This window comes from Mirounga leonina, unplaced genomic scaffold (genome assembly GCF_011800145.1).
Source record: "Mirounga leonina isolate KUSES-001 unplaced genomic scaffold, KU_Mleo_1.0 Mir_178, whole genome shotgun sequence".
Lineage (NCBI taxonomy): Eukaryota > Metazoa > Chordata > Mammalia > Carnivora > Phocidae > Mirounga > Mirounga leonina.
Window position 1 is genome coordinate 9,935,128 of NW_023270464.1, and position 20,546 is coordinate 9,955,673.

General features: G+C 43.3%; 1 protein-coding gene across 3 annotated transcripts in view; it reads right to left on the bottom strand.

Annotated features, from left to right (window-relative positions):
* Positions 1-8,104: 8,104 nt before the first annotated feature.
* Positions 8,105-20,546, bottom strand: part of ASB7 (ankyrin repeat and SOCS box containing 7) — a 46,539-nt gene continuing 34,097 nt past the window's right edge. For all 3 annotated transcript variants that reach the window (XM_035024009.1, XM_035024010.1, XM_035024011.1), the window contains one exon: positions 8,105-9,314. In XM_035024009.1, the coding sequence (XP_034879900.1) occupies positions 9,175-9,314 (140 nt within the window). In that variant the 3' untranslated portion in view covers positions 8,105-9,174. The remainder of the gene's footprint in view (positions 9,315-20,546) is intronic.

Genomic DNA, 20,546 nt, shown 5'->3' on the forward strand with positions numbered 1-20,546 from the left:
GTGGGTGGACCAAGGCTGGGCAGAGCCTGACAGGCAAACCGGATATGCGGGGGAGACCCAACCTCAGCTTCTTCATTTGTGAAAATGGTCAGGGCACTACCTTGCAGGGTACTGATGAGAAGGGAATGACAATCATTGGTAGCTTAAAAGGGAGTGCGAAAAAAATAAAACCACAAACTCTAGTCTAAAAAAAAAAAGGGAGTGCGTGCGGGCAAATCGAACGTTGGCTCCCTTCCGGTTTTCTTACCTGGCCCCAGAGCTTTCGAGGGGGACTATTACACCCACTCCCTCACTCAGCAAACATCTCCGAGGCCTGTGACTACAGACAGGCACTGTTGTAGTTGTCGGGCCACAAAGCCTGAGGCCGGATCGCTGCCTTCCAGTGGCTCCCAACATGGCGGGTGGAGACAGAGCTACAAACCAGTTTCCCCCTTAGGAAGAGGAACGACAGGACAATCCCCCCAGTTAGGACTTCCCAAGGGACATGGACACGGCCAAGGGATGGGAGCGGAGGGAAAGGGCAGCCTCACAACTGGAACGGAATGCCTTGGAGACGCCATCCCAAGAGGCAGCCCCAACTACTGCCCTGGGTTCGGGCCTAGAGCCCAGGAGGACAGGTCACTCGTGCCCTGCTCCCGCCACCGCCCAACTCCCAGCTAACACTCACGCCTGAGCACCAGCCCCTCCACCTTAGTTTAGCTGCCTTAGTTTCTCATCCCCTTCCAGACCCGAGGAACCTGCTACTCTAAATCCTCGGACCCTCCACACAGAAGCCCCGCTCACGACACCCAATCACAGCTGATCTCTCTGAGGCACCACAGGCCCGCCCTTCCACCCAGGAGAAGACAGCCTGTTTCCTGTCCAACACAGTTCCATGAGCACAACCTCATCCCTGTTCATCTAAGGCTTTAACACACACACACACACACACACACACACCTTTGGGGGTGGGTGGTAACACACATTCATCACTTACACGTACAGGACAGACACACCTGAGGGCAGATTGAATAGGAATCAGGAGTAAAGGCAAGTGTGAGCAGGGGCAGTAAAGGTGCTGCCTCCCGGGCCCACAGCTTCCGTGGCCCAGGTGAGGCCGTCCCTCATTCTTCAACAGGCTCCAAGGTAAGGAAGCGCCTGCTACCAGCTCGGCCTGTCTCAGTTCGAGGCTCCCGGTGCACCGTGAAGCTTGTCATCAGACTGTGGCCATGCGTCAGGCCCATCCCTCCCAGGGCCTGCTCTCCCCACGAGGAGAGGCGTGAGGCGAGGGACTCTTCATGCTGTGGTCGTTCCCGAGCACGTCTCCCTGCCACCTCCACCATTGGAGAGACCACCCAGCAGGTGGAAGCCTTAATGACCCTGCATCTCCTGCCTTAGAAATGCCTGCCAGGGGTCGGGAGGTGGTGGGCGTGACTTTCAAATCTACCCTGAATTGGGATTGACAGGAAGTTGGAAGAGAAATGACCGCCTTATTGACATGTCCACTGTGGTTTTAACCACGGGACCTCCACATGTTCTACGGATAGTAACAGAGTCGTCAGTACTTTCTGGAATAAAGCATCAGAGTCTCAAGGGCTGATGAGTTCGGGTAAACTAACATGACACCTTCCAGGTCAGCAAAGACACTCGGCCCATCCCATCTAAATCTGCAAGTTTTACTTTTTAATTGCTAGAGGTAATGACGTAAAGCTTGAAGAAAATTTATCAGCATCTTCCATAAAAACTTCAGAAGCCTCCAGATAAGAAACATCTATTTTTTTATTTTTTATTTTTTAAAGAAACATCTATTGTAAAGTATACACAATTAGTTGCTATCTGATACAAGGACATTTATTTCAATTCAACCTTAGTTCTAAAATGAAATATCCACGTCCCTCCCTCTACTCCTTGGCAGGGCTCCATTAACTCTCAACGGAATTGCATAGGATGAACGTAAGGGATCATAAAATGTGATGCAAGGATGGTGGCATGGCATTCTCTTAGCTGCCCGTATAAAAGCTGAAAAGGGGAGAAGGAGCTGAGTGTGAAGACTACGGGCATCCCCGTGTAGGGTCACGTATCCAGTTACGGAACACATCTCATCAACCAGCACTGCAAAACAAACACGGTGGGCCCAGAATTCCTATTGGCCACCCCCACAAGGAGGGCAGTGCACTTCCCAAGGGCGTCCCCAGAACCTTTGCTATTTCTCTTCGGTTCAGAGCATCCAAAAGTCGTGGTGGAGGCTAAGACGGAACTCTCAGAAAACGTTCTGTAGGCACTTATAGGCAGCGTATGGATGTGTCGGCTTTCAAACTAGGAAATAGCTGTAGAAGATCCTGAGCTCCGCCAACTCTTGCCAAAATGTATTTCATCCCATTATTGCTCCGGGTCAATTTCTGTTCATGGGAAACTGCTGGTAACAGCAAGAGCGGGGCCGGCTGGGCTGGGGACAGCCAGAGAACGTCAGGGCTGAGATGGCCTGGCTTCTGCACACTATCGACCTGTCACTACATGCAGGACCACAGCCACTGAATTGCTTCCATTCTCAACTGCCCAGCTTTCCCACCTGCAGAAAGAAGGGTTTGGATGAGATTAAGTCCTTGGAAAAATACTGATTGTGTAGGACTACGTGAGGCCCTGGGCCAGGGAGGCGCTCAGAAGGGGTTAAAGAACGGAAGGGCCAACTATGCTGGTGCTTTCCTGCTGCAGAGAAAGTGATCCGATTTGCGCTGTACGTAGAAAAGTGGAGAAGAGCATGGGGGGTGGTGGTGATGGGCCAAGGGCTCTGCCTTGGTCCCCATCTAGCTGCCCCAAGAACGGCGGAGAGCTCTGTCCAAGCACGGCTGTAGCCCACGGAGACACACAGGGAGTCGGGGCTCCCTGTCCGCACGCTCTGAACTGGACATGCATGGAGGGTCCGCTGCCCCAACAGGAACTAGAATCCTTCAGCTCAATGCACTGTGCCCGCTCAGGGGCAGGCAGTCCCCAGGTAGGCAGAATTCCCTGCAGAGTCTGGCAGTCTCTTTGGCAGCTTGCCATCCCAGTGCCACGCATGGTGGTTCATCATGTGGGTCCGCTGCCCAGTGCTGACGGTGGAGGGGAGGGCCGGAGGGATGGGGACAGAGGGTAAGAGGAAGGAACAGCAAAAGGCAATGCTGGTAGGAATTAGGACTGCACTTATCTGAGATTTGGTGCTGAGAAATGCTGATGCTGGCATCCACTTGGCCCTCGTTTCCCTAGAGGCTTCCAGGAACTATTTGAGATTCAGGCAAGTAAGACCTGGGGTTTGTCCTCCAAGGAGCTCGCTGTACAGTGGACTTACAGCCAATGATTTTTTTTTTTTTTTTAAGATTTTATTTATTTGTGAGAGAGAGAGAGAGAGAGAACAAGCAGGGGGAGCGGCAGGCAGGGGAAAAGCAGGCCCCCCGCAGAGAGCCCGATGTGGGACTCGATCCCAGGACCCTGGAATCATGACCTGAGACAAAGGCTGAACCACCCAGGCGTCCCATAGTAAATGATTTCTTAAGAGCCTCGGTAATAAACCAGGAAGAAATGCAATCTGTTCCTCTCTGGTGCTACCCAAGATGGTAGATGGATGTAGCCCTGACTAGTTTGCTAGAACATTCTTCCCAAATGATATTCAGCTATCATTCCGCCCAGGTAAGGCAGCAAAAAACAAGCAATCTGGGAACTCTAAAATCAGCACACAAAAGCAACTTGGTGAGGCCAAGACCACACCCTGTGCACATGTATGTACTTCACTAAAGGGTTAAGTGGCCAGAACTAAGAGAGAAAACCTAGAAGGTCTCTAGAGAAATATAAAATGGTCATGTACAGTAAGCCTGTGCCCCACAAATGTTGTTTTGTTTTTTTTTTGTAAAGAAAAAAACTGAGCAGTGACCAGACCCAAAACTATCAGAGGAAGAAAAGCAACATTAGCTCAAGCCTGAGCAGCAAGAAAAATATGATTCCGTTTGCCAGATAAAATAGGAACTATCTGCAGCTGGATTACCTCTGTGTCAGTCACAAAGGGTCAGTCTACTCATCACATGACCAAGTCTCTCCACTTCAACTAAGTCCCATTGTCCAAATTAAGCCAGCTCTTTTCTGATTCGTAAAATGCCATTTCACAGAAAAGTGCATCACTTCGTTACTACTTCATTACTACTCAGTGTAACGTAAAAGAAGTTACATTTAACTAATGTAAAAACAATTTCCTAATTAAAAGGAAACTTAAAACAATGTTCTAAGTGTGATTTTTAAGATGCTGGAACAACCCAAGATTCAGAATATATTTATAATAACCACAAACATGATTATATGAATTTTTCTTAAGGTCCTGTCTGCAACCGAAGAGAATCATCCCCTTGAATCCGATCCTTTACCCCTAATGGGTCTTCAGAATTGCTAAATCACTTAGTTTTTGTGGATGCACAACAACGACCCAGCACAAGGCACTGTGGGCACCAGTGAATGAATGAAACGAAAGAGCACATCTCACTACTGAGTGTGGCATTCCTTTAGGACAAGAGACAGAACACTGCAGCCAACAGCCCTAAGGGTTCCAGGCCCACATCGATGAGCTCTTACGGGGCCTTCTGCAAATCACCTCAGTGTTTTCAAATGGGATTCAGAATGTTAACTGTGGCTCAGGCATCACAGAGTTCTTCTGGAACATAGAGAGAGATCTATAAAACACATCATGATCTTCGAGAAATAGATCACAGAAGTCTGAACGCTGTTTACCAGCAGGATACAAGAAAAGTCATGAGATGCAGCTTGATGATCCGTTTTGGTTATCGAAGACTCAGGACACCTCAATGGTAATGACAAAACAACTCATGATAGAATAAAGACAAATGACTTCTGTATCTTAGGAGTCTACAGCACCTCGGGCCTGCAGATCAGTATCTGGCAGTGGACATTTAAAATCATTTTATTGGTACTGAACCTCATATAAATTCTAACATCAAAATCTGTAAGACGTTAAGAGGACACAGTTAACATGATGTGACATAAATACAGGCAGATGATAGAAATTCATTTTCTTTCTTCCCTGAAACCCAGCTACAGAGAATGTGGAAATATATATATATTTTTTTTTATCAAGGAGATAATCTGTTTTATCAATAGCTAGGAAGCCATTTTTGTAAATTGTCTGTCAGCTGAAAAAACAATACACTACTTACATCATATTGGAAAAGGAATGACCTCAAGATTTCCAAGCAACACAGCTATTTTTCACATCTGAACTCCCCTGCTGATCATCAAGAATTGTTTCAAATGTCCCATTCTTGGCCTTCAGTTGTGCCAAAGCCTGGACAAGTCCACAACAAAGTGAGTTGCAAAATACTGAACATTTCTGCATGGGGTGCTCAATCTCAAATCGTCTGGCCTCCCTTTCCCTTAGTACACCATCACTCATAGTAGTGTGAAGTCTCTCCTGAATCAAGCTGTGTTTATATAACATAAAGGAAATGTGAAATCAGAGTTGTCTTGCTTCTCTCTCCTGCAGGCTAATAAACTCCCTCCAACTCATTGTTCTACTGTTCTGTGCTTAGAAACGCTGTGGTCCAAACTCTGTGCTCGGTCAAGGTGTGGCAGGCAGGAGGCAAAGGTGAAATTGGCCTAAAAAGGCTCAGGGCTCACTCAACACACTGCAGGATGCCATCGTCTTCTGTTGTGGGTGTATGAGGGATGCAGCGAAAACTGCGATTTGGGGAGGGGCCAAGAACTGTCTTCTCTGATCTAAAATGGTGCTGTTTTCTCTATCATGCTCTCGACGCAATTCCCAATGATCTAAAATGCCGACGAAGGAAAGAGAGCTCTTCGCCTCTTTTCACCGAACAGCCTGAAATACTAAAAAGCTAAAGGCAGACTAGAAATAAAACACAATTCCGATAGGTTTAAACCAGATTTAAGTTTTTTTTTTTTTAATTCAAATCGACCCAAAGCAAAACTTACATTACAAAGGAAGAACAAAATACATTATGATATAACACACTAGGAGTTACATGAAAGCTAAATTTGTGGGCAAAGGGCCGCATCCCAATCACATTCCGGGCTAATGAGCAACTCTGCAGGAAAAGTTAGAATCTCCACTTGCGTATGGTCCACTCTGGTAATGAAACTATACATTCTTGTCTCTTAGGGTGCGCATCTGACAAATCACTCTAGGCTCCTCGTGCTCCAGATGTGTACTTCTGCCACTGCCAGAACAATGAATTCTCTAGCGGAAATGTTGTTCCAAGCATTACGGATAATGAATTAAAAAAAAACCAAACAGTCGAGTCCTCCAAACTAACAAGCGTGGGTTATTTTGTAGTAAATAGTTTAGAAATATGGGAATTAAATAATCTAAAAAACACTCTTAGCTCTGCTGTACATTTATAAACAAATATTTACACACAAAAAAAATCTTGTTTTCAAAAGATGAGGTTTGCAGTTCATTAATGGTCATAATCTTTTATGAGCTGGTTTCTTTGGTGTACTTGCCAAATATACTTTCATAAAGGTTTAGTAATAGGCTCAAACAATAAATTTCAAAAGGAACATGGAAGGGTCAGCGACAAATCTGATGATATTCGGAACATTTCAGTGAAGACTCTGGAAAAACCAGTCAGTCGATTTTTGGAAAATAACTTGTTCTCTCTACTCATTACGTGACCACCAAATGTGTCTCTGCCAATTAAATTCAAATGCGGACCTGCACGTTGATCCCTATGTTCTACTGGTTACCACCTTTGAGACTAAAATTTTAGTTATGGTTAAACAGGATATGTGACTGGGATTTTACTAACAAAAATAAAACATTCTTTTTAAGTTTCCAGGTTAATCAAACCTCCAACAATAAATAATGGAATTATACACTTCTTCATTAAATAGAAATTTCAATTCCAAGGAAGAGCTCTCATAATTTTTTTTTCCCGAAGTCGCAGCAGCAATGCAGAACAAAGAATTTACCTTAGTCTCATCTTTTTACTTGGAACTCCCTGACTCAAACTCAGTGGCTAACTTAGTTTGGACACCTCTGAATGGCTGGGGAAAGAAAGTCCTTTTCATCTACCTGAATAAATGAATACACACGTTTTGAGGAATTAAGCCCTGCGTGAAGGTAACGTTACTAGCACTGCTCTGAGTGCAGGGTCCCGGGCGCCCGCCCTCCCAGCTCCTTGTCTCCCTGGGCCTGGGGTTTGACGGGGAAGTAACACTCAGTACATTTCTGGCCATGCCACGTTCCTGACACTACGAGTCTCACTTCTGACTTGGGTACTGGTAGGAAGGATGAGAACACAGCTCAGCTGCATGAGGGACTCTCTCTCGGAAGATGACATTCTGGAGATGGGAGACCACCCATTTCTATCCATCAGGCTCCGGTTAGTCTTGGAATGGTTACCAAATGGGCCACACCGTCACTGGCTCCCTGCAAAAGAGTCTATGTACCCCATCAGCAATCCCCCCGAATCATTCTTTTTCCGGAGCTGCCCGTTCTTCAGGCACCTGGGCACTGCGTAGGCGCGAGCAGATCCGATACACCAATGCCAAAGCTACTCGGGATCCTAGGGAACTGACTCTGTGCTTGAGAGATCGATATCCCTGCTGGCTCTCTAAAAAAAAGGTAAAGCCAGAGTAGATGCTCAATTCTGCTTAGTTATACTTTCCAGGTGAAGGAGTTTTATACTTAATGACTCAAAACTAGACATTCAGACAAAAGAAGCCCTTTATCTTGTAAACGTCTGATAACAAATTTATTTCTAGCGCGTAAATATTTTGAAATCGCCCAAAGCACGGAGAACAATACTGGGATATTTGAAAAGGTTCTTCTGAAACTAAAATGATGACACGTTAATAAGCACAGAACACATTTCCGAGGGCATCAGCGTAGATCCCCAATGTCTCTGGAACCTTTCCCACTGTTACTGACACTTTATCATAACTGTGTTTACACTGCAAACATATGCCCAGTCAACCCAGAAAATAAAACGACCGTCCAGAAGAGCTTCACTGTGCATAACCTTAAAATAGATAGGAAGTGTTGAATTAGCCTATTAGGAATTAACCAGACTTACAAATGTGCACCCATTAGAAATTGTACCCTTTAGAAATTTTTTTTTTAACTGGGAAGAAGGAAAAAAAACAAAAACAAAAAACACCATGAAACCACCCCCAAATTATTTAACTGTTAAAGCCAAATGGCTTAACAATATTTTGGGTTATTTTTAGGGAAGACTCTACCACCAGGATATGAAATTTTCTGCGTAAAGTGAAGTAAAAGACAAAGCTTACAATGGAAATGGCACCTGACATCCTATGGTCCTGCAATTAAAATTAAAGTGGCGGTTCCTGTTCTCACGGGCATGTCAAAGCTGGCTGTGGAATGAGAAACACTGAGTGAAATAATGGATAAAATACACCAGAAAGAGTATTGCACGGGAGGCACTGTTTTAAAAACAGAACACACTGGCTTTATAAAGTCATTTTTGTTTCCATTAATTGTTTTAAAAGCACGATTCAACGAGAGACAGAAGTTGAGACCCAATGTCTCTGGGTAGTGTACTACAGTTGTTAAAAAAATAAGTTAAAAACAAGAGCACACCAACAGGAAAGCAGAGGTACTGGATTTATGGCATCCAAGAGCTACATTAATTAGGAAAGGAACAGTTTGAAACAGCCAATTTGTACTCATTAAAAATGAATGAGGTGACAGCGTTACTTTAAAAATTTCTTAGGGCATTTTCCAGTAGAACCCAGGACCCCCCCCCCCACCCCGGGTGAAACTGCGCCTCCAAACCTTAACAAGTGCTCTGCTGGCTTATAATGTCGTGCACGCCCATGAAACCATACATTTGGAAAGGGGAAATTCTCCACTCCAACGCTGCTTGTGTTGTTTTGGAAAAACAATTTTCGTAAATGCAATATTGTATAGAAAGCTTGGACCTCTGAAACTTGGACCAAGAAACCAAATTAAGACCTTCAAGCATGTGGTGTGTGTGTGTGTGTTTATATATATAAAAAAATCCCTCCCCTACCATGAAAACCAAACAAACAAACAATCAAAAAACCTAAAAGTGTATACCTGCTTTCTGACTTCACAGCAAATCAGAAATTGCATAGGATATACTTTGTGCAAGGCAAAAAGCCTTTTAAGTATCTGGAATATAACTCCTAATCTTGCTCACAGTTCTGTGTACATCAGATATCATCGAATTTGTGTTTTAAGTAGTCTTTCATGACCTTGGCAATTGGTAGTTCATCAAGTAGCTTTAGGTTTTGAAGGCCTATACATTGTCGAATTTTAATTCGGCACAGGTCCTGCAAGTTTCTGGGCTGTCCTAAAAAGACAGAAAAAAGAAACTGTTACAAAGCTACACAGTACAATATTTAAGGCAGGCTTTTCAGTTCTGAAAAGAATTATTTGTTTCACCGGGACACGTCTTTCTATGGACTTCACATGCAAAGGCCCAGACAGACTTACTGAGAGGACGCACCCTGGAGACCTTCATGTGAGGTTTTATCTGATGCTTTTCACAACCCTGGGATGATGGATATTTTCACCTCCATGTTACAAATAAGGACTCAAGGGATCAGGGATTTGAGCAAATTGCTCAATGTCAGATGACCAGTTAAAGCTTTTTGGACAGAGACTAAAACCAGTTTTTCTGAGTCTAAGCCTGGTATTCTTTTCATTACAAATCAGAATGCCGGTTTTCATCCTGGGATGCCTCTAATATGCTGAGTGAACCTGGGCGAGCAAATCAAAATTTCTCTGTCTGAAAAGTGGGGGAACCAAATGAGATGCTGTCTAATGTGGCCCCTCCTTCAGCTCACCACTGAGGACACTGGAGCCTAGACATGTAGCATGATCTCCAGGGAGCTTTCCCAAGCGACATCTGCCCACCTGTTCGCCATGATTCTGGACATAGCAGACGCTTGGCTGTGGGCACGAGGGCATAGACTGGGGGGGGGCAGGGAGCCAGGCAGAAAAAACACCCCAAGCTATTTTGAATCTACGTGTCTTCAAACCTCACACCCTTACCCAATGTGCCAATAAAAACCACTGCTGTAACTCAACTCAGAAGAAAAGTTACAAAATTCAATTTCGTTCACTTCTGAATATCGTATTTTACCAGAACAATTTAGATGACCTCAAACACAAGCAAGAATTCTGAGCAACAGTGCCTCAGTTGCTGGACTCACATAAATTTTGCTCTCATATTAAATGGTAACAAACAGCAAAAGCTAACATGTTGAATGCTTACTCCATGCCATGGGTCCTTATAAGCTCTCAACATACACTAACTCGTTTCATCCTTTTATGAGGGAAGCACTACTTTGATCATCATCCCCATCTTACAGACTCCTTGCGTCTCAGAGAGATTAAGTAACATGCTCAAAGTCAAGTAGAATGCCATACCTCAGCGAATCTCAAACTTCTTGGTCTCAAAACCTCTTTGCATTTTTTAAATATATCAAGGACCCGAAAGAACTTCCACTTATGTGGGTTATATCTATCAATAACTACCATATTAGAAGTTAAAGCGAATTTTAGAAATACTTATTCATTAAAAAATAAATAAATAAAAATAAACCCACTACATGTGGCCACAGACAACACTGGTACAAAAAAACAGTATTTTAAAAAACAGTAAGAATGACATTCTTTCACATTTTTGCAAAGTTCTTAAAGGGCTGGCTTAATAGAGGACAGCTGAGTTCTCATATATGCTTCTACATTTAATCTGCTGTGATAAAGTCATCTTGTCTCTGGACAAGATGAAAGAAGGAGCGTGAAAAAGGCAGATCATGTCTCGGTATTATGAAAACTGTTTTGACCTCAGACAGGGGAAAGGGTCCTGTGGAGCTCCAGGAGTCCCCAAGCCATACATGGAGAACCACTGCTATCTATAATTAGTACTTTACCCCTTACTTGAACTGCCCTTGTTTATAGTGATCGCCATTATTCAAAATTAAGTAATTCTTCATAAATGAAAAAGGCTCCTTTTAACTCTCTGTAAGGGCCTGTGTGAACATGTGCTTTCCAAGAGTTACTTAACACACGGTCTTCTCTGAACAGAACTGCAGAAGCTACTGCTTTCCTAGAAACGCCTGTAAACCTGGGGCACGTCTATCTATGGATACCTGCACGCAGATCAGTGTGAGTCTGTGATACGCTCACGCGTCTCTCGCCAAGATGTGTCTTCTCCATTTTCCAGATCTCTGCTCAGAAGCACTTCATTAGGGGTGACAAAGGTTCCCCATCAGATACTTCAGAGTTCCTTTCTACTACAGCACTTAATAAGGCTGTGATTTTACATTTATTTGGTGATTCTCTACTAATGTCCACCTTCTTCACTATCTGACATGTTCCATGAGGGCCAGACCACATCTGGCTGCCAATGTGGCCCAAGGCCTGACACTGTACTCAGTAAAAACGAGCTGAATGAATGAATACTTAACAGGCTTGTCCATAAGGGACAAACCAGTCAACTCACTGCAAAACCCACCCGTGTCAACAGCAAATCATTTTCTAACCTGTTTTGAATTATTTTTCACCACCCTTCATGGGCTACCATTAGGAAGGGAATAAATTATCATTGTCATTTTTTGATAAGCGCTTACAGTATTTGATCTGCAAATGCAAACCAGAATATGAATTAGATATGAACCTTCTTTTTTCAGAGTAAAGAATCTGATTTTCCTAATAGATGGCAGGTTCTTTTCAAATGTAGTATTAACAAAAAGAACAAGCACAATGTATTCAGACAAAAAACAGGTGAGGATAAGGCTGACATGTAAAAAACATACGCACACTTAAATGGAAACATATCATCCAACAAAGTAGAAAACCTGTATTATTGGGATTTGCTTAGCTAAGGGGGAAAAAGAAGGGATCGAGGCAAAGGGTTACAGAAGGGGGGATCTTCTGCTCATCCTATTTTGTGTCAGACTGTGCTCTCCAAAAATAGCCACAACCTCTCCTGTGCCTCATGTTCTTTTTTACAGTGTGATCCATACGCCCACCTCTAAGAGATGGAGCCTCGGTTCCCCTTCCTTGAAACTGGGTGCACTCATCACTATGGGGGAAGTGAAGCTATGTGACTGCGATGAGTAAGTCACAGAAGGGGACATGCTTTCACCTGGTTCTTGGGACATTCACTCTGCCAACACAGCTACCAGCATGCCCTGAAGAAGTCTGAGCAGTCTAGAAGGAAGAACTGAGGTCACTGCCCAGCAACCCTGGCTGAACGGCTGAACTCCCAACTGCCAGCACCCAATTCCAGCCATCGGAGCGGGCCATCTTGAAAGTGGAGAGGCCCCAGTCAAGAGACTCCAGATGACACTGCGTGGGGCAGAGAAGCAAAATAATCCACCATTACTGTGTTAAGCCACTAAAATTTGCAGCATTAGATAACTGAGATTCTGGGACCCTGAAGTAGGGTGTTGCCATTAAAAAAAAAAAAAAAAAATTCTAAAATATGTGGCTTTATCACTGGGACCAGCTGGTGGGGAAGGGCTCTGAGGAGTCTGTTAGGGCTTAAAAGAAAGTTCTAAAATGTTACTAGAAGCTGGAAAAAAAAATGTTACTAGAAGCTGGGGTGGGGGGGCTTTTATTAGTAGCAGAAAGTTTGGCAACACTGTCCCCGGTTGTAACATAGAAAAGTAGTAAATATATCCTAATGATCTAGTTAAGAAGATTCCATGGGCCGACTATTGGAGGGGCCACTGGCTCTCCTGTCTATGATAAAATGCAAGAAAGCAAAGATAAGCTGGCACCTGTAATCCAAGGGATGTAGCTACAGAAATCCTATCATCCTCTGAAGGCACCTCCACAGGGCCTCTCCCAGGGAGAGATGAACTTTCTATGTCTACACATCAGAGTTTTACTCGACTTGCTACTGATTTTTCTTCTCCTTTAATTATTAAGTGGTGTGTTGTGGCAATCTTTTACTATTTTGGGAGAATCTTATCTTTTAAAGAGCTCTTGGCCATGTATAATCTGCAGAATGACCTTTAATGGGAGAGGCACATCTTAGTGGTTAAAAGCATCAAGTCTGGAGCATGACGGCCCGGGTCTGACTCCTGGCCCCACCATTTACAATCTGCGTGATCCTGGGCAAGCTCCTTAGCCTCCTGCCTCAGATTCCTCATCTATGAGCCAAGGATAACAACACCTCCATCACAGGGTTTACAAGCATCAAAAAAGTTAATTTTGCGGGCGCCTGGGTGGCTCAGTTGGTTAAGCAACTGCCTTCGGCTCAGGTCATGATCCTGGAGTCCCTGGATCGAGTCCCGCATCAGGCTCCCTGCTCAGCAGGGAGTCTGCTTTGTCCTCTGACCCTATCCCCTCTCATGTGTTCTCTCTCTCTCAAATAAATAAATAAAATCTTTAAAAAAAAAAAAAAAAGTTAATTTTGCTAAAGTGCTTATGGGTATCGTACCAGACACACAGTAAGGGCTATATAAGTATTTGGTGAATAAAGGTTAAAATAGTGATTTTTCAATACTTGTAAGGATAACGTTTGCTTCTCCTTCCCAGAAAAGTGGAGGGTGCTTCCTGGAAGTTGAGGTCTCCCCTCTTCCCGGTGTTAAGAGAGGAAGACAACTAGTTGGCAGCTTACAGCAAAGGAGCCACTTGGTAATCGGTTACGGGGAAACGGTCCTGGGCAAATTGATGGGAATGACACTGTGGAAATTGCCGCATGATTTAGGGCAGGCAGAGATGTAAGAACCTTAACTATATAAGAACCCGTGCGGTGATGAAGGGAGGGGTGTCTTTACGTTACTGCGCTGCCAACGGAGACAGGGACTCATCTTGCCATGTCGGAACACGGACCGGACAGCAGGCTTTAACAGGCAGGAGTGTGGTAAGGACTACTCATTGCCATCCCTGCTATTTCTAAGACTGACTAGGGAGCTATTTTTTTTCAGGAGTATCATTTTAGGAACAGAAAATGATTGAAAAAGTACTTACTTCCTAGTCAACACATCACTCAAAAAAGATTTACTGTGCACCTATGTACCCCCAAAATGCACTATGCCATGGATTAAAGGGGTGAGGGGAGAGAAGGCGGCAGAAGAAAAGAAGGCAGAGAAAGAGAATAAACAGAATGAAACCAAAAACACTCAACACACGCATGCACAAGGTTTACTAGGTGTCGCAGAAAATTACTCCTAGCCTGTTAAGTAACAATTGCCTTGTTCAAGGGATTGTAACAGGAGAGACCTGGGGGGATAGCTCACACAAGAGTATAATTTCAGCAATCATAAACACTTTGGGGGATGCAGGAACACTACAAGGTATTCACACTAACAAACTACAATGGGATTGCATAATAGTTCAAAGGGCTATTAATCTCTCCATTTGGTAAAGGAGCCCATCATTAGTAATAATTGGGCTTGCATAAAATAGGAAATCAGCTTTTGAAGGGTCTGGTCTAAGATAAATTACAAAACCAGGGCAGCGGCATAATTTAGAAAATCAAATATCCTAAACCACCTCCTTTTGATACCACCATTACCAGGTAATGACAGGCTAAATTTATTTATTTGGGTAAAATATTTGTAAAGGTAGACAGAGAGGCAAAACATCTTTGTATAGCCAGAGAAAAGAAAATGAAAGCAAAACAATGTTCTGGGTCTTCTTTGGGGGAGAGCGGAAAGAGACCGGCAGTAGAGGGTGTAAAGAAACACAAAGAAAGATTTAGCCTCCTTTGACTGCTGTCTACAATCTGACTTGTTCCTTTCAGCTACCTCCCCATTTTAGGTCAGCATCTGGAATGGTCTCCCAATACCTCTTTGTTTTATTTCAGCTTCCCATTTTAAAATCCTACCATAAACACGTTTTATTCCTTTGCTCTTGTCTCTCAATTTCCTTCACACTCAAGATGAAATGGGTTCAACAAATCTTTATAGGACAATGGCAGTTTCTAGCTCACCTTAATATAAAAATCGTGGTATTATAAAATAATTTAACTTAGATCCAAATATATACAGTTTCAGCCTTGATGACATTTATCCATTGGTTACATTTGTTTCCACAGGCTAATGAGCTTTGACCTATATTCTTCATTTGCATTAAAACTAAACAAAATCATAGACTGCTTCTTAACAAATAACAAATCTCTAGAAGCCTATATTGAAAACAGAAAGCAATATAAATATCATGAAAAAAGTGAAGAATAAGGCAATGCTTTCTAGATCAAAGGACCCTAAAAATAAGTGACTATTTATTTCTAGAAGTGATTTTAGTAATTGGGACCCAAAGGCCTATCAAGACTATAATGCAGATGTCTGGCAAATCCCCTATTACCCCCCCCCCCCAAAAAAATCAATAATAAAATATCACCATAGGTAAAATGTGCTACACAAATTACTTCTCTTAAAGAGTTACACTAGGTGGGGCGCCTGGGTGGCTCAACTGGTTAAGTGACTGCCTTCGGCTCAGGTCATGATCCCGGGGTCCTGGGATCGGGCCCCGCATCGGGCTCCCTGCTCAGCCGGAAGCCTGCTTCTCCTTCTCCCACTCTTCCTGCTTGTGTTCCCTCTCTCGCTGTCTCAATTAAATAAATAAATAAAATATTAAAAAAAAAAAGTTACACTAGGTAACCCTGTTTTGATATCATCCTACCCCCCCCCAAAAAATCAAAGTGATTAAAGAAGCATTTGAAAGAAATACAGAAATAAGGGCACCTGTTGTAGAGGTGTTGTTTTATGTGATCATCTGCTCACATGCTTGCCGTTGTACTAGATTTAGCTGAGAAAGCCACAGCCTAAATTTTACCTTCTTAAAATTAAAATAAAAAAAAGATGACTTGTATTCTTACTTTTTAGAGTTTGAAACTGTTCTTGAAGTTTAACTCTTGCCGCCAAAACATCATATTTGACTATTTTTAAATAAAAACACATTTCAGGTTACTGCAGTGTTTATAAAACAGTATTTTTAAACACCTGTGATGCCATTCTGGAAAGCAACACGCTTAAGTACTTGACAGATTAAGTCTCCCCCAAATAGTTTACCCAATTCAATTCCCATCTACCTAATCTTTTTTTTTTTTCTTAGAAATAGGAGCCATTTAATTTCCTAAACTGTACAAATCATAATACAACCCAGTCCGACCTTTCACACACCACTGATGCAAACTGGGTAGTTGCTTCAAGTCTGTGAGCAACATCTACTCGAAACACAGATTGCAACTTCGCCTCCTTTTGGATAGTAAACACAAACCCAAATTGCATATTCCCGGCCTTAAGAATAATCTAGACCAGAGCTTGCCACAGGAATAGAATATGCTTGTGAAAGTTGGCTGTTCAGTGAACAAAAATTAATGGTTAACTTGCTCAAGGACTTCTTGGCACCTTGGATATGCTGGTACTCCCTGAAACTGGGATCTAGAATGCAGGGTACTGGTCTTCCAAACTAATTTGAATAATGTATCCGTTTACCCTCATAGCATCTGACAGAACCACAATTTTATAGACACACTTCAGGAATCACTGATCTCTACAGATCCTAAGTTGTAAATACACTGGCATAGGGCAAGTAGTAATTTAAAGCATTTCATTTGGGATGCCTGGGTGGCTCAGTCGTTAAGCGTCTGCCTTCGGCTCAGGTCATGATCCCAGGGTCCTGGGATCGAGCCCCGCATCGGGCTCCCTGCTCCACGGGAAGCCTGCTTCTCCCTCTCCCACTCCCTCTGCTTGTGCTCTCTCTCTCTCTCTGACAAATAAATAAAATCTTTAAAAAAATAAAGCATTTCATTTTATCCAGACTGTAGTAACTGCAAACAGAAATATATTAGAAATTCACCATATCTGAAAACACCAGGCTAACAAGCTGTCCTTAAAAATTTGAAGGTAGAAGTTGTACATCACCAGGGTCTCAATCTTTTAGTTTTATGACCTCTTTGCACTCTCAAAATTGGAGGACCCTGAAGAATTTTTGTTTATGTGGGTTATCTCTATCTGTATTTGCCATACGTAGAAATTAAGGTTGGGAAGTTTAAAACATATTCGTTGATTCATTTAAAAATAACAGTAATACAGGATGCCTGGCTGACTCAGTTGGTGGAGCATGCAACTCTTGATCTCAGGGTTTGGAGTTCAAGCCCCACACTGGGTGTAGAGATTACTAAAAAAATAAAATCTTAAAAAAAAATAACAGTAATATAAATTCATGATCAGTTGAAGTAAATTTTGGGAGAAAAAAGAGGCTGCTTTCTAAAACAAAAAAGGTTTCACAAGAAGAGTGGCACTGCTTTACATGTTTGCAAATTATCTCTTAAAGTCTGGCTTCATACAAGATAGCTGGATTCACGGATCTGCTCCTGCATTCTGTTCTAATATGCTGTCTTGATTGAAGTACTTCAAGAAAATCCAGCCTCATTCACATAGTTGGAAAGGGAAAGAATATTTTCATAGTGTTTTTAGATGATCATCGTCTTCTTTGATACTTCACCAAAACTCGACAAGTGGTATTTTTTTAAAGGTTAGTTGCAATATGCGATCTGAAACCAAATCAATGAACGTCTCGTCTCGTACTCTTTCACATTCAAATCCATTGGTCTACTTTGTCCTTTGAATGGATCTTTTACCCATGCATGTTTTTGTCAAATTATGCATTAGTCCTTTGGAAAACATTGGCTCACTAGGTTATGGAGATCTTCCAAATGTTGACCCATTTCATTAAATAGTATCAAAAAAAACCACTTTTGTTAGTATTGCCGCTTATCTCAAAAAAGTCTTTGCATATTGGGAACCTGCCAATGTCACAGTAGCAAATACAAGCTTTTCAAAATTCTAATTTTCACTTGAAAGCTCAAATTTTATGACTTGTCATAAATACCGTCAATTGTTTTCCTTAACGTGACAAGAAAGTCTGCCAAATAGCCAAGACTAAATAGCTATCGTTTGGCTGTCAGTCAATCTTCCAGGTAAAAATGGGTGCTCCACAAAAAAAGCTGCTGGTTCAGCTCAAACAAATCGAAGAAGTGCTTTTTGTCAATTCAATCACAGCACTCTGTTATGCAGTAAGAATACTTTCAATTTCCATTCCACAGAATATTAAAAAGGCATGTACTCAGAGGGATCAGATTTAATGGGATTAATTTTACTGCTTTGTCAAAGACATCCCTAAGTGGAACTGGAAATCTTCTTTAGTGAGATTGCCTGGTGGTGAAGAACTCAAGAACTACGTGTACCATTTGGGGCTACTGCCTCGGTTAACACTGAGGAGCCAGCAGTTTGACCTGCCATTGCTCCTACCCCATCAGTCAAATGACAGCGCAGCGAAAGAGGCGAATCACATCTCAGCGCTGCTATGAAATCTGTTTTGACCTCATGGGCACCTAAAATGGTCTTGAGGACCCCCCAAGAGGCCACACTATGAAAACCACTGTTCTACATAAATCATAAAATAAAATCACAAACGGCAGGAAATCATCCCCTTTAAGAGTGGTTACCGGCAAGAATTTTAAAAAGGAGGGGGGAGACCCCAAGGACTGTGGTCTAATTCCCTCATGTTTCAGAGAGGGTAACTGAGAATCAGGGGGAGCTGGGAGGCTAAGCGGCTTGCCCAAGGTTTTCAGGCATGTCAGACTCGGGGTCAAGAGCCCATTAGCTGCTCTCTCTACCACTAGACACAGCTAATTTAACAACACCTCTGACACAGGCAGAGCTGAGAGATCTTCAGGATCGTATACAGGAGAGCTGTGCCTCTGAATTCCAGGGGGCGAAATGCTACTCAGCCCAAATGACCATGAATAGGCTGTTGTTCACTTTTTACGTAAAAACAACAAAACTAATGAACTGACTTCCAGTTTTAGCTCTTGAGCATGTAAGGAGCTTGGAAGTCATCACTCCTGCTCTTGTAAGAAGAAAACACTGAACAAACGCAAAATCAGTGACTTGCCTTGGACTCGCCCACCAGTGAACAGACCTCACAGCGCAAACCACCACACAGTCAGGAGAGAGAAACAAATCCAGCGAGTGACCGCTAAGATGTGCGAACCTGGAGCACAAGCTGCTGGAGCCATAAACTCGTAGGAACACTTCAATGGTAATTTTGACGAGTTACCTGAGGCTGTGTGTGGACTGGCCTGACAGTGAGGGTCACGGTCTTAGGAAGCAACCCCCCCCCCACCTGCCACGTTCTCTCCATTTTACTTTCAGGAACCCCACCAGGTTGTCATAGTGAATAGCTAATAAAAACCCCCTTGTGGCTCTGGCAGAGGGTTAAGAATAATCATGGGATCTACACCCAGAACCTTCTCCATAACAAAGGCCTGTTCTCTAAGGGTAAAGACTTGACCAGAGTCTTATCCCACCTGGAGAAAGACTCTGGGTGCTGGAGTCAGAGAACTGTTCTAACTGTCTCACCAAGCTGTGTGAGGGAAGAGGAGGAGGACAGAGAGAAGCCCAAAGTCAAGAGGGGAGACAAGACCGAGGACGCAGGAGGGACTGAAGTTTCCAGGACCTACAGCTCCAGCAGACATGGCACGCAGCCCAGATCCCGGCCAGGTTCACACAGAACCTGACATTTAAAGGCCTATTTACCTCTGTTCCTCTTACCTGATCCATCCTGTCTGGCTTCAATAAAAAGTTACAAGACATGCTAAAAGGCAAGAAAAAAAACAACAGTTGGGAAAGACAAAGCAAGCATCGGAACAGACTCAGCTATGACACAGATGTTGGAATTATCAGACAGGCAATTTAACTTATGATTGCTCTGTTGAAACTGATGAAGATGGTAGACGGTAACAGTAAAATCTTGCCTCTCTAATGCCTCGATGAAAGAGCAGCCCCACAGAGATAGATTCCACACAGTGAGTTGAGATGTGCAGGTCCCTGGCAAAGGGAGGAATGGTGACAAGCCGACCCCTCCAACAGCTTTTCACCTTGCTGCTTGTCCAGGTCTTGGATTCCACTTTGCCTTCTGAATGCTTCCTTCTTGTGCAGAAAGAGTAACAAGCCTTACAATCGAAGGATTTCCTGGGCAGGCAGCACAACACGGCACCTGTTTTGCAAAGAGGCTGGCCAATCAGACATGGAAGCAGCCTCCTTTCAAGTGGCACTCTCCAGCAGGAAGCCGTATCGTTTTCCGCCCTCTCTACTCTGTTCTCTAAAACCCTCCTCTGATTTCCAGACCCTTGGACACAAGGAACTGCAATTACCAGAGATTTTCAGGCCTAAGGCCTTCTCCTGCAGAGGTGGCTGGCTGAAGAAAGTCCGTCCCTACCACAGGCATAATCTGTGCCTGAGAATTCAGAAGTGGGCTTTGCCCCCAAACTTAAGTTCTACGCTGCTTGTCTCCGAACAAAATTCCAGGCATGCAGGTCATTAAAATGCCTTCTGTACCCCCCGTAAGTTTAAAAGTTCTTGCTAGTCTATGCCCGAGGTTCAGCTTTCTTGTGGAATTTCTCTCTTAAAAGATTTTTCATTCTGGAAAACTCCTTCATCCATACAGTGACTAGGGGAGTTCACATTTGGCACAGGGGAAGGTAAGGGGAATAACAGTCCACCAAGCTAAAAAATAGGAGGCTGGGGGAGAGTAAGAATCTAAGGGATTC